General features: G+C 44.0%; 1 protein-coding gene across 1 annotated transcript in view; it reads left to right on the top strand.

Annotated features, from left to right (window-relative positions):
• The window catches only part of PDK4 (pyruvate dehydrogenase kinase 4), a 40,365-nt gene extending 27,321 nt beyond the window's left edge, over positions 1–13,044 (top strand). Inside the window, exons 8-11 of the mRNA XM_033931090.1 lie at positions 1,265–1,363; positions 4,376–4,489; positions 6,091–6,204; positions 11,964–13,044. Coding sequence (XP_033786981.1) covers positions 1,265–1,363; positions 4,376–4,489; positions 6,091–6,204; positions 11,964–12,092 — 456 coding nt within the window. The 3' untranslated portion in view covers positions 12,093–13,044. The remainder of the gene's footprint in view (positions 1–1,264; positions 1,364–4,375; positions 4,490–6,090; positions 6,205–11,963) is intronic.
• Positions 13,045–13,973: the final 929 nt, after the last annotated feature.

A 13,973-nucleotide genomic window follows, 5' to 3' on the forward strand; every position in this document is an offset into this window, starting at 1 on the left:
AACCAATTAAGTTGTATGTGCATTTCAGGACCACACCCAAATTTGGGCACCATGTATAGAATCTGGGGGTAACTGTTATCGGAGCAACAATTATTACAATTATTGCCTCTTAAATAAAGGGGCTAAATGCATCCACATTAGCACAACTGAACTTGTAAAGTATTTTTCTGTCCATTAGGTTGTATGCTAGGAACAACCCAAGCAGCTAGCAAACAAACTCTCCACTATACTTACTATACATTAATTTTGCATTTAGCATGTGGTAAGTGCAAATTTTGACATTTTAGTAAAAGGGACTGTTTTGTGTGAATTTTGACATCAACTATAAATTTAACCTGTCCTTGAAGGTGCTTTCCTATCTAGTTTAAGGTTGTATGCAGGGCAGGATTAATTCGTCAAGGGCCCCTAGGCACACAAGTACACTGGGCCCCCTGCCCCGCTCCACCCCACCATGTGCCCAGGCGTAAACAGGAAGCTGCGTCAGAGAGATGCTTTGAGCAAGCAGCACTGTTTGCAAAATTACAGTTCCCATTGCCTTTCTTACCCGCATTGCTTGCCTGTCTTACTTTCTGTTGAGGGGGGGGCCGTGTTGCTGATCGGGGGGGCCTGCGTTGCCATTTTTGGGGGAGCCCGCGTTGCTGATCAAAGCTGGAGGGGCCCATCGCTGATTGAAAAAAACAATGTTTATGTCCTCCTTCAGCGGGCCCCCCCCTGACCATTTTGGGCCCTAGGCACGTGCCTACTGGGCCTATTAGTTAATCCTGCCCTGGTTGTATGTCTTTATTTCCTAAATAAATAAATGAACATGGGATGAGGAGTAGTGCAATTGGAAATATAGCCCTAAACTGGACTGGAACAAGGAAAATCTAGATACAATTTTACTTATGAAAAAAAATGTAACTAGTTGACTGTTTGCCCACTACGCGCAAAGCAAAAGACAAATTTGTAAATTTGTAAATAATTCAAAAGTCTGATAGCAATATGGTTGCCCAAATTATTTGGTTTGAATTTTGTCATTCATAGTACTTAGATGAAAGCTTCCAACCCTGTTGCTCAGTAAGTGGCAGGTTTTCTGCAGCATGTACAAATATGTTCATGCACACATGTCCGATTTGAGACACACCTTCAGAGATCCTCTTTAGTTTCCAAATTCTCTTAATTTTTGAGCACACGCTGGTATGCAACACAACTGATATTATGTGAGATTGATAATTGTTCTGAAAAAATGTTTTTGAAGAATGTTTTGTGGTATTCATTTCCTCAGAATTCAATGAGAGCAACAGTTGAAAGTCATGAAGACAATCCTTCTCTCCCTCCAGTTGAAGTAAACGTTGTCTTAGGAAAAGAAGATCTAACAATTAAGGTAATCATTTTAAGCTGTATTCAACAAGTGAAAAAATAGTGGTGTTGGTTGTCATACATTAAAGATCGGCTTAGATGTGGGCTAAAAGGAAATGGGGCCATCTGTATTTCTGGTACTCACTAAAATGTAGGTAGTTCAGGTCTTCAGTGAATCGGTAAGTCTACCTGAGTTAAGCCAGAGTGTCAGCAGGAACAGGGTCAAGTTCATGGCCAGGATAAACAACTAGAAGGGCAGTGCAGGGTCAGCCAGACAGGGATTTGGAAACTGGGCTGAAATTGAGGAAACAAGGGGGAAGGCACAGTAGTGATGTAGCAATAGGTGAGCCTGAGCCCACTTACTATGGGCTCAAGCCCACCCAGCAGTGGCTCACCTTTTGTCTCAGCTGGCAGGGATCCCCAAACTTAGGGTTACCTTATGGTTCTAGAAAAAGAAGGACAAATGAGACATCTGGCTTTTACTTCCATTGAAACCAATGGAAGTAAAACCCAGATGTCCCAATCTGCCCTCCTTTTTCTGAAGCCATATGGTAACCCTAATCACTCTAGTTGAAGATGTCTGCAAAAGCATGCTGAGCTCCCTCCAGCACACCTCAGCTAGTGGCAGCTTTAGTGAGCCACTTCCCATGCTGGCATGCTGGCATATGCACGAAAACTGAGCATGCACCAAGTACCATCATCAGGGGCAGCTCACTGAAGCTGCCACTGACTGTGGTGCACTGGAGAGGATATGGCTGGCATGATTTGGGGATCCCCAGCATCTTCAGCTGGCGCAGTTTTGGGATCCCCTCCAGCTCAGTCATTTAATATTTGAGCTGGGATAGGAGCATGAGAGGGAGGGGGATCAGAGAGGGCATTTTGCTCATTTATTTTGGTGGTAGGCCATCCCAAATTTTGGGGTCTGGCTATGCCACTGAAGCACAGAAACCCAGAGTGGGTCCACATAAGTAGTAAAGCAGGAACAAGATAAGAAGTCATGTCAGGTAGCAGGAAGAGTAAGGCACAAGCCATAACAGAACTGCGGGAACAGGTCCACAGAGATCATTGAAGCAACAGGAAAGCAGTTCTAAAAAGATGTAGTCTGTTAGGGATGGTCCTCCTGGCCAATAAGATGGCTGCTCAGTGAAGCCAACCTAACCATTTTGAACGATAAAACTATGGGGATATCTGTCCTTGTGGCACAGTGTTATGAAAAGGCAGATCCATACCTTGGAAAATCCTTGGAAAAGCATTTGAAAAACAGATAAGAGGGACTTACCTGATGGAGTTTATGGGGAGAGCATAGGGGGAGATAAGTGAGAAGAGATATTGAGGGGCTACAGAGTGAATGCATTTGTAAGTCAGTAAGAGGAGTTTGAACTGTATTTGGAAATGGATGAGGAATCAATGAAGTGACTTCAAGCGAAGTGTAAGGTATCTCCAGCACAACCTCTGTGTCTTTTTTATTCACTCATAAAATTCTTGGCCATTGACAAATTCCCTAACAATCTGAGTGCTTTTACTCTTAGTTATGGCATTCTGCCAGTCCTCAGCTCTAATGTCCCCTTTTATCTCCAGTTCATGAGAGTGCTCCCTCTCCCCCCCCCCCCCCCACGTCTTTTCTTTACTGTAGGACTTGCACACCCAAGGCAATGGAAGAGCTAAAAGCAGCAGCTTTGCTTATTATTTCTCTGAAGGTTACCCCCAAACACTCTTGGCTCCGTACTAGCCATCTATTCCTTATAGTGTGGTATGCAAGATCCCTTTACAGTGATACATATATTCTACATAGGCTGAGTGATTATGTTTCTGTTGGAAATGAAGATAAACATTTCAGAAGATTTAACTAACAGTTCATGTGAATAAAATATCCTCTTAAGAAATTATAGCCATCAACACCAAATTGGATATAATAAAAAACTGGCTCTGCAACAATAAACTCTCACTAAATATACAAAAAACACAAACAATGCTATTTACATGGAAAAAAGACATTATACCAATATCCCCTTTTTTGCTTGAAAATAACCCAATTGAATCTGTTTCATCCATAAAAATTTTAGGAGTTACTATTGATACGAATGTATCTTTTCATGATCACATAAGTCAAACGGTCAAATCCTGTTTTTATAAATTACGTTTGATAAGATCTATCTCATCCTTCTTAGAACCAAAATCTGTTAATATCCTAGTTCATTCTATGATTATTTCCAAATTAGACTACTGTAATTCTTTATTATATAATATTTCCTAAAAAGAAAAGAAAAGACTCCAAATAATCCAAAATACTGCCATAAAACTTATACATAAAGCTAAAAAATACGACCACGTAACACCCCTTCTTATTAAGTCACACTGGCTACCTATTAATCATCGAATAACATTTAAAATAGCATTTCTAGTCTTTAAGGTCCTACTATATAATACCCCTCAATTTATATCTAGAATGATTATCCCATATCATTCAAATCGATCTCTTCGATCGTCACAACAAGAGTTATTATTGGTCCCTTCCTTAAAAATTGTGGGAACAAGGAGAAACGATATGTTCTCAGTTTTAGCTCCCCAACTCTGGAACACTCTGCCTCTTTTTATTAGAAAGGATAGAGATCTTGTCTCTTTTAAAAAACTTTTAAAAACTTTCTTATTCAATGATGCCTTTATCGATTAATTAATCTCTTCTTTTTTTTTCTTTTTTTTTTTCCTTCCTTTTCTTTTCTTTTCTTCCCCTCCCTTTGTTTTTTTCCCTAATATATGTTTTTTCCTCCATCAAGAGAAAATTTGTAACTTTTTCCCCCTTTCCCTCTTTTCATGTTTGTTTTTTAACATTATATATAGAGATCTTTTCTGTTTTATGTAATTACTTAACAAATATTTATTTAGCTGTTATTAATGTATTACTAATATGACTATATGTTCTCTTATAATCTGTTTTTAATTGTACATCGCTTAGAATGTTTTAAATAGGCGATTCATCAAAAATAAAGTGAATTTGAACTTGAACTTGAACATTAAAAAAAAAATGATTTTTAATCAGGTATCAGACAGAGGAGGCGGTGTTCCGTTGAGAAAAATAGAGAATCTCTTCAGTTATATGTATTCTACAGCACCTACACCAGTGATGGAGGATAATTCTCGAAATGCTCCTTTGGTAAGTACAAATAAAACATCTTCATTCCCCTCGTTTCTTGAAGTTATGGTTAATATCAGACTTAAACCTCCTTTTATAACTGTGGCGGTATTAGCTCCGACGCTCATAGAATTCCTGTGAGCATCGGAGCTAATACCACCGTGGCCGGCAATAAAAAAACCTAATGTGGCTTTGTAAAAAGGGATGGGGGATTAATTAGATGTAAAATAAGGTCTGTTCTGAAAAGCATTAGTATTTCAGGTATAAGTGGAAGCATAAGAAGGATGAATTTTCAGAGGCACAAAATATGGGAATTCTTCAGTCTTTACCACTATAACCTCCCCAACCCTGAAATGTCCTGTCTAAAGTAGATTGTAAGCTCTTCTGAGCAGGGACTGTCTATTGTATGTTAACATGTACAACGCTGCAAACGCCTTTCAGTGCTATAGAAATAATAAATAGTAGTAGTAATAAGAGATATGCCTCAAAACTAGTTGAGAAATACATATGATGTGGTGACACTGGACCTAGTACTGACAAATGAAGACGTTGTTATCAGGGTTCAGTGGTCATTGTAGAAGGATCATCACATGTAAATGCTGTTTTACCAGGATGCTATTTACACATGGGGATCCACATCATCATGTAGATGTCACATTGATTATTCGAAATTCTGATTGTCGTCAAATGTTCTTAATTGAAAAAGCAGGTATAAATGCTGAGAACAGTCTTCAAACCCCCACTGCACCCCCCTCCCACCCCTATGCCATGGTGATTATGAGGATAACTGATGTCAGGAGTGGTTGTCATGGGAGATAATTGATGTCAGGGGGAGGCTAATCAGCAGATGGGAAGGACTTCTTATTCTGGTGTGTGTGTGTGTGTGGGGGTCAATTAGAAAGCAACTCACATGCACATGAAAGCTACTCACATGTGCAGCTTTCTAACAATCGCTGCTTCCACAAGACATGGAACGACATGGACATACTCAAAAATAAACCAATCCAAATATAAACTGAGATAACATTCCCTCCCTCCCCTTTTTGGGGGAAAATGTTAACTTGAATATAAACTGAGGGTTTATGTTCAAGTGCCGCCCAGCTGTACACCCACCTGCTCCCTCCCCTCCTAAATCTAGCGCTGGCCTCCCCTCAGGTCCACCTTAAATCCTGGTGGACCAGTGATGAGCCAACTTAGGACAGGAGTGATCCCTCCCTCACCCAAGATGAGGTGTCGAGTCCTGTCCCGGCTATCAACTGGCTGTAGAATCACCACACGCCTCCTCCCTCCATCCCTCCATCCCTCCCTCCCTCCCTGCCTCAGAGAAGCAGCAAAGGCCTCCTCCTGGGCCTACCTTAGTCACTGGCAGTCCAGCGGAGTGAGTCAGGGCCACAGCGATACTCTTAAGCTCCTGCCCATGCAGTCTCACTGAAAAAATGGCTGCCGCATAACCTTTGTGGGTACCCTGAAAATCTGACTGGCTGAGTGTGTCCCAAGGACTGGGTTGAAAATCCCTGTACAAAGCTAGAAACAGGAAATACTACGTAGGGAGTACAAACAACTTCTGCTTCTTATAGGGTTTAGTCCGTTCTGAAATCAATTAAGCATGTGTTTACTTCTAGGCTGGGTTTGGATATGGTTTACCAATTTCACGTCTCTATGCACAATATTTCCAAGGCGATCTGAAGCTGTATTCAACAGAAGGCTATGGGACAGATGCTGTTATCTACTTAAAGGTAAGATCTCTTTTTATAGTGACATAAAAAATAAAATAATTGTAAATGGATAGTCCCAAACACACCTACGTGCAGGTTGCATAAAAGTACACCTCTTCTTGTCAATCTGCACACTTGTATAAAATGTTCCTACAAGTTATGAACATAATCAGCCTTTTTCATGCATAAAACAGGGTTGCCATGTAAAAAGTCCTTTATAAAATTGCCCTAAAGGACTTGTATTAACACAGATATGAGATACCTGCCAAGGTGTCAGCTAGGCTTTATTCATTCATAATTCAGTGGGATTAGATTGAATTAGGCATAATTATATCTTCAAATCATCATATGTACTTTCTAGCACATATTTTGATCTGGTTAAGTGTAGACACAAATTATTTGTTCTTACAACTCTGCAAGCAAGATCAAAATTACTACCTTTGGGTAGGGTTACCAGATTTTCCAGATGGAAAATCTAGACCCCCCCCCCAGGCCCACCCAGTTCCACCCATCCCTGCCTCATTATGCCCCATCCCCGCCCTCATTCCCACCCTAGCCCTGCCCCTTCTGCCTGTTCTCGTTAGGCAGAAGGGGATCTTTGCATGCGCGGATGCCCTCCTGTCCAACAGCGATTTGTTGGAAGCTTTTCAAAACCCGGACAAAATTTATCAACCGCCTATATCTTGGAGGGAGAAGTGTACATTTGAAAATGCAATTTATGCATATTATTTTCTGATCCCTCTAAAAATATCCCTGGGAATGGCTTCCCCAAATGTAGCTAAATATACGTATGTTGCAGTATGCTGCTCATTATTTTTGCAGATTGAAGGACAGTTTACATAGGTAAATCACTTGGAAAATGTGTCTTTGCCAAAATAATTTTGTGCCAAAAACTGAAAGGCTACTCTTCATGTTGTGAAAGTTTTGCTATATCACAATCTTCTCTAAGGCTGGTTTGTAGAAGTTATCAAATTAATTGAAGTAAGAAATATTATTCTTTTTTTTTCTCTTCCACTTAAGAATCCTTTAAAGAAATATTACTGAATGTGATATACACAGAGCAGCACTTATACAAAACAGAGACCAGCAAGAACCGTGCAAATGCTTGCATAGTTTTAAATACAGTGGTGCCTCGCATAACGGACGCCTCGCACAGCGAACGCTGCGCACAACGAACTTTATGTCTTGATTCGTACAACGAACTTCGTTTCACACAACGAAGTCGCCCGAGCTGCATCCTTCCGCGCAGGCACTGCGCTTAACTGCCCTCTCTCCGCCTGGCTCCCTCTTGCCCCCCCCCCGACTCCCCGACACGATCGGGGCAAGAGGGAGCCCAAGCCCTCTTGCCCCCCCCGACTCCCCGACACGATCGGGGCAAGAGGGAGCCCAAGCCCTCTTGCCCCCCCGACTCCCCGACACGATCGGGGCAAGAGGGAGCTCAAGCCCTCTTGCCCCCCCGACTCCCCGACACGATCGGGGCAAGAGGGAGCCCAAGCCCTCTTGCCCCCCCGACTCCCCGACACGATCGGGGCAAGAGGGAGCTCAAGCCCTCTTGCCCCCCCGACTCCCCGACACGATCGGGGCAAGAGGGAGCCCAAGCCCTCTTGCCCCCCCGACTCCCCGACACGATCGGGGCAAGAGGGAGCCCAAGCCCTCTTGCCCCCCCGACTCCCCGACACGATCGGGCCAGGAGGGAGCCCAAGTCCTCCTGGCCACGGCGACCCCCTAACCCCACCCTGCACTACATTACGGGCAGGAGGGATCCCAGGCCCTCCTGCCCTCGACGCAAACCCCCCCTCCCCCCAACGACCGCCCCCCCCCAAGAACCTCCGACCGCCCCCCAGCCGACCCGCGACCCCCCTGGCCGACCCCCACGACACCCCCAACCCCCTTCCCCGTACCTTTCTGTAGTTGGCTGGACATACGGGAGCCAAACCCGCCTGTCCGGCAGGCAGCCAACGACGGAATGAGGCCGGATTGGCCCATCCGTCCCAAAGCTCCGCCTACTGGTGGGGCCTAAGGCGCCTGGGCCAATCAGAATAGGCCCGGGAGCCTTAGGTCCCTCCTGGGGGCGGGGCCTGAGGCACATGGGCCCAACCCGACCATGTGCCTCAGGCCCTGCCCCCAGGAGGGACCTAAGGCTCCCGGGCCTATTCTGATTGGCCCAGGCGCCTTAGGCCCCACCAGTAGGCGGAGCTTTGGGACGGATGGGCCAATCCGGCCTCATTCCGTCGTTGGCTGCCTGCCGGACAGGCGGGTTTGGCTCCCGTCTGTCCGGCCAACTACAGAAAGGTACGGGGAAGGGGGTTGGGGGTGTCGTGGGGGTCGGCCAGGGGGGTCGCGGGTCGGCTGGGGGGCGGTCGGAGGTTCTTGGGGGGGGGCGGTCGTTGGGGGGAGGGGGGGTTTGCGTCGAGGGCAGGAGGGCCTGGGATCCCTCCTGCCCGTAATGTAGTGCAGGGTGGGGTTAGGGGGTCGCCGTGGCCAGGAGGACTTGGGCTCCCTCCTGGCCCGATCGTGTCGGGGGGGCAAGAGGGCTTGGGCTCCCTCTTGCCCCGATCGTGTCGGGGAGTCGGGGGGGCAAGAGGGCTTGGGCTCCCTCTTGCCCCGATCGTGTCGGGGAGTCGGGGGGGCAAGAGGGCTTGAGCTCCCTCTTGCCCCGATCGTGTCGGGGAGTCGGGGGGGCAAGAGGGCTTGGGCTCCCTCTTGCCCCGATCGTGTCGGGGAGTCGGGGGGGCAAGAGGGCTTGAGCTCCCTCCTGCCCCGACCGTGTCGGGGAGTCGGGGGGGCAAGAGGGCTTGGGCTCCCTCTTGCCCCGATCGTGTCGGGGAGTCGGGGGGCAAGAGGGCTTGGGCTCCCTCTTGCCCCGATCGTGTCGGGGAGTCGGGGGGGCAAGAGGGCTTGAGCTCCCTCTTGCCCCGATCGTGTCGGGGGTGCCAAGGACCACACGGAGTCACCCACCGTACCACCCGATTCGGGTAAGCGCAGGTATCGGTGGGTGGCTTATTTGCGGGGGGGTGCCTTATTTTACATTTTTTTCTAAAAAGGGGGGGCTGTCTTATTTGATGGCCCTGCCTTATCATCGGGGAAACACGGTAGAAAAAAAAAAAAATGAACAGTTAAGTCCCAGATTTTGCCGCTGAGACTCTGCCCTCTCACTGTAAAATTAGACTCTACTTAGTCTGTCTTTAAATTTAAAAAATGTGTGTTGTTTTAAAAAACAATTATGTTTTTAGATGTATCTAAATAAAAATAATAACCAAAAATTTATCTTTTTTTATGTCATCTTAGCATATTTTATGCTGCAGAACGAATTATTTTTTTTTACATGTATTCCTATGGGAAAACGCGTTTCACATAACGAACGTTTCACATAACAAACTTGCTCCTGGAACCAATTAAGTTCGTTGTGTGAGGCACCACTGTATATATTCTTGGACAAAAGATATGTGAAGTCCTGCAACTTCTGGAAAAGAAAAGTTTCACAGAAAAAAATGACACTTCGAAATGCTTTACTGTAGTATGTAACTTACAATGGGATCCTTTTATTAAGGTATGCTAACTGATTTAGCGCTTGCTAAAGATTAGCGCATGCTAAATGCTAAGGTACATATAGAATATAATGGATGCTTTAGCATTTAGCATGCAATAAATCAATTAGTGCGTACTGAATCAGTTAGCCCGCCTTAATAAAAAGACCCCAATATTCTGTAAGTTATGGGCATAAATGATGGGCCTGCATTTGCTCCACCCATGCTCCTCTCCTGTGAATGCCTCCTTGGTAAATTAATGCATCGTGTTTAGAATAGCATTGAGCCCTCATCTGGCATCTAATCGTGCAAGTGCATACTTACCCACATGCTAGCATTGTATACACACACATACATTCACATACTCTCTCTCTAGCTAAACAAAGCAAAACCAATAGTAAGCTTTCTGATACTGTAAAACAATTTGTTAAATTTAACCGTTAACAATTGTTTCATTAAATTCCTTAGCTTGTATTCTTTAAAACATTTCATCTAGCTTCAGTGATGAATAATACAAGAAAAATGGCTTATATTCAGTCTTGCAATGTATAACCTGTTTTCAAAGTTCCTCCTCAAATCTTGCTGCAACAGGTCATCCAGTGATAACTGCTGTTTCCTCCCAATCCTAACAGCCTCTCATGGTTTTTTGGGGGGATGGTATTCACTATTCAACCAATGAGTGTTTCAAGCCTCAGTCTGATGTTCCAGCTGCCTCTCTGTATGTTCCAAGCCTCATTCTAGTTCTCCAGTTGCCTCTATCAGTGCATTCTAAGGCTCATTCTGGAGTAACCAGAAATTTTGACTACACTCCCATAGGAATCACACAACAACTTCTCCCATCCCCACAGGAATCCCATGGCAACTTCTTTCTTATCCATGGGAATCCTGCAATCCCCATTCCCATGCAGCTTTCTAATTCAGGCTGCTTATATCAGTAAAAACCAACCTGCTTATCTGTAACTTTGATAACAGCAGCTCAGTGAATCTCACAAGTCATCGTGATTTTCATTTTAGAATTCATTCTTTCTCACTGTCTATCTTGAATAAACTGAGTGGCAATTGACTTCATGTTATTTGGGTAACTTGCAACACATTTTTATTTTTGATTAGAATTTATTAACAGCTTCTTTGAAGAAATTTACTTGAGGCAGTGTATAGCAAGAATAAGCCAGATATAGGCAATAGAAAACTACAGCAGTAAAAATATTCAAATAACAGTACACATTATGGATCAGTATGCTGCTTACATTAAAACAATATACATTAAAAACATTCTATTAGGCAGCATAGGGCATAGTTCACAAACCTGTCCTGGGGTAGGATTACCAGATGTCCGGGAAAACCTGGACAATGTCCTCTTTTTAGAGGATTGTCCAGGTGCACAGGCGGACTTTCCAATTCCTGGCAGTTTGTCTGGGATTTGGAAAGCCCTGATGAGCTCCAGCTACACCTAGAGGGCCTCTGAGCATACACGAATGACATCACATATCTGCACATGCTCAAGGTCCTCCAGATGCAGCCAGAGCTCATCAGTGAAAAAGACAAGGCTTTGAGGGGGCGGGGCTAGAAGTGGAGCTGGGTGGGGTTGGGGGCATAATGGGCTGGGGCCATGTGTCTATGGCTCAGAATATAGTAACTCTATCCTGGGGGGGGACCCCCAGCCAGTCATATTTTCAGGATATCCACAATTAATATTTATGGGAGAGATTGTCATGTAGTAGACAAAATTGCGTATGACTTTATGAAAATAATCTCTAGCTGAGCAGGGTGTTTCTCCAAACATGCACATGATGTAAGTTACATGATTTCAAATTTGTGACTCCATAGAACTTGATTCTGAGAGAACAAACATTCAAAAAAGTAAGCAATTTCACTCATGACTGAAAAGCAATTACTTCAGAATCATGTACTCGAAAATAAGCATGATATAGGTTGCACAATGATACATAATGGAGTAAATTTTCAAGGAATGAGTCACCTGTTCCATAAGCAAACTAGAGTTAATCCATGTAAGTCAGCCATGTGGCTAAGTGGATTTTTAGCTTCTAACATTGTAGAGAAACAGAGTCCAATAGATGGAATCACACCAGTGTAAGCATATGGATTTACTTTAAACTATAACCTCTGCTTTATTTCAGCTCTTATTATTTGACAACATACATATTGGACATTTTTGGTGTACACATTATTTTATGCCTCGAAATACAGTTGAATAACATAACGGTTAGTAATAGTTTCTTTCTTTTGCTTTAGGCCCTGTCGAGTGAGTCAGTAGAAAAGCTGCCTGTGTTTAACAAATCCGCCTGGAAGCATTATCAAATTAATACAGAAGCTGATGACTGGTGTGTCCCAAGTAGCGAACCCAAGAACCTGGCAAGGTAACAGGCAGCGGTACTGAGCATGCAGTATCAGGAAATACGAAGCGAATCGAATAGAGGACTGTTGCCTGAAAATGTCACTCCCCTGCAAAGAAAGTGGCAGACTGGACTGCCCCGCTGCTGCTCGGAGAAACAAAAGTGGCAATCATGGAAAATACGATGAACAGGCTAAATCCATGCATCACAGGATGACTGTAAAACCTATTAAACTAAGGAGAGCTGCTACTTTTAGTGTTTTTAAATCTGGAATACGTATGTTACTCTAAGGTAAAATCAGGTATATTCTGTTTTTCTTGTAATAGGGAGGGGGGGGGGGAACCTATATTCCAAGAAACTTTTCAATTAATATATACCAAAGAAGTAAATTCCGGATCACAACCGTTCTTCAAGAGGCAAAATCCAGTAGGCAGAGGGTGCTACTGCTCAGCTAGGAGCCATTGTTTTTGTGGCTAGTTGCAAGCTGAAAAGTTTGCTGGAAAACAGACTTTGACCTGTAGCTCCACCAATGCCAGGCAAATCCAGTGAATACTCTTTAACCAAAACAGACTGATATTGGCTATCCAGCCCAATTCAGGAAATCAGAAGATAAGCCAGCACTATGGTTTTTTTTTTTTTCTATTTAAAAAATGATCTGCTGATACTGGAGTCTTTTCTAAAACACCTGCAGGAATATTTGTGTATTTGCCAGAACATGCAGCAGGAATAGCCATTTTGCAAATATACATATTGAGAAAAAGAAGAGCACAAACCTGGCAGCTTCTACATGGATGTATCAGTACTTACACGCAGTAGCGTAGTAAGGGGGGGGGAAGCAGGGGGCAGGTGGACCGCCCCGGGTACTGTTTTGGTGGGGTCACCGGCACCTCTCCTCCTCTCTGCCCCCGCTTATTCCCTCAACTCCCCACTGCACGCGCCTTCACCCACCCACTGTACCTCTAGCTCTTTGCTGTTGCAAACAACAGCTCCAACCTGCTGCTCGCACTGGCCTCGGCACTCCCTTCTGATGTTACTTTCAAGTCCCGCGACTAAGAAGGGACATCAGAGGGAGAGCCGACACCGGAGATTCTGCTCGCACCAGGGAAGCTAAACAGGTACGGGGGAAGGGAAAAGGCGGGCATACGGGGCGGAGCAGAGGGCAAGGGGGCACCACCTACCCTCGCTATGCCAGTGCTTACACATGGAACTGGCAATTTTGCTACTTACATGTGTAGCTACCTCATTTTATAAACCTACACAAATAAGTGTCACTAATGGTATAGTGAGGCTTCAATTTTAACTTTGGAGGTAGAAATAAACTACTTGAGATTAAGGAGAATGAGCCCCCTTAATCCCTCATGTAAAGTCCTGGCTGAAATGAGTTTTGCTTATAAATTAAGTACAGGCCTTTCAGCTGGTAAAACCAGATGTTGCAATTTTTACACATACATGCACTCCCTTGTAAGATGAGGAAAATACAATGTGTGTGTAGATTTTTAGTCTGTCCAAACCTTGCCCCCTTAATCTCAATATGGTATGGATCTCTACATGTAAATAGTGGATTTGTATGTACAATATACATGTGTAAATGATGCTGTTTAGACATGAATATGATTCTAAAATAATTGCTTAAGTTTCTGTATAACATGGGGACAGTTCTATAACTGGGTGCCTACAAAGAGGTATCTATAGGGTATCTGGTAGGAGTCTATTCTATAAGGGAATGTAGGTGCTTACTTTCCTTTACAGAATGCTTCTATATCTGCTTACATATGTGTGTGTAAGTTAGACGCAAGCACTCAGAGCTAACCTGTGTGTGCACTTAAGTATCAGAGATAGACACATGATATATAATATTCTATAAGTTAAATCTGTAAGTGTGAGTCCTGCACATGTTATATTAATTCTC

Source organism: Geotrypetes seraphini, chromosome 2 (assembly GCF_902459505.1).
Source record: "Geotrypetes seraphini chromosome 2, aGeoSer1.1, whole genome shotgun sequence".
NCBI classification, from domain to species: Eukaryota; Metazoa; Chordata; class Amphibia; order Gymnophiona; family Dermophiidae; genus Geotrypetes; species Geotrypetes seraphini.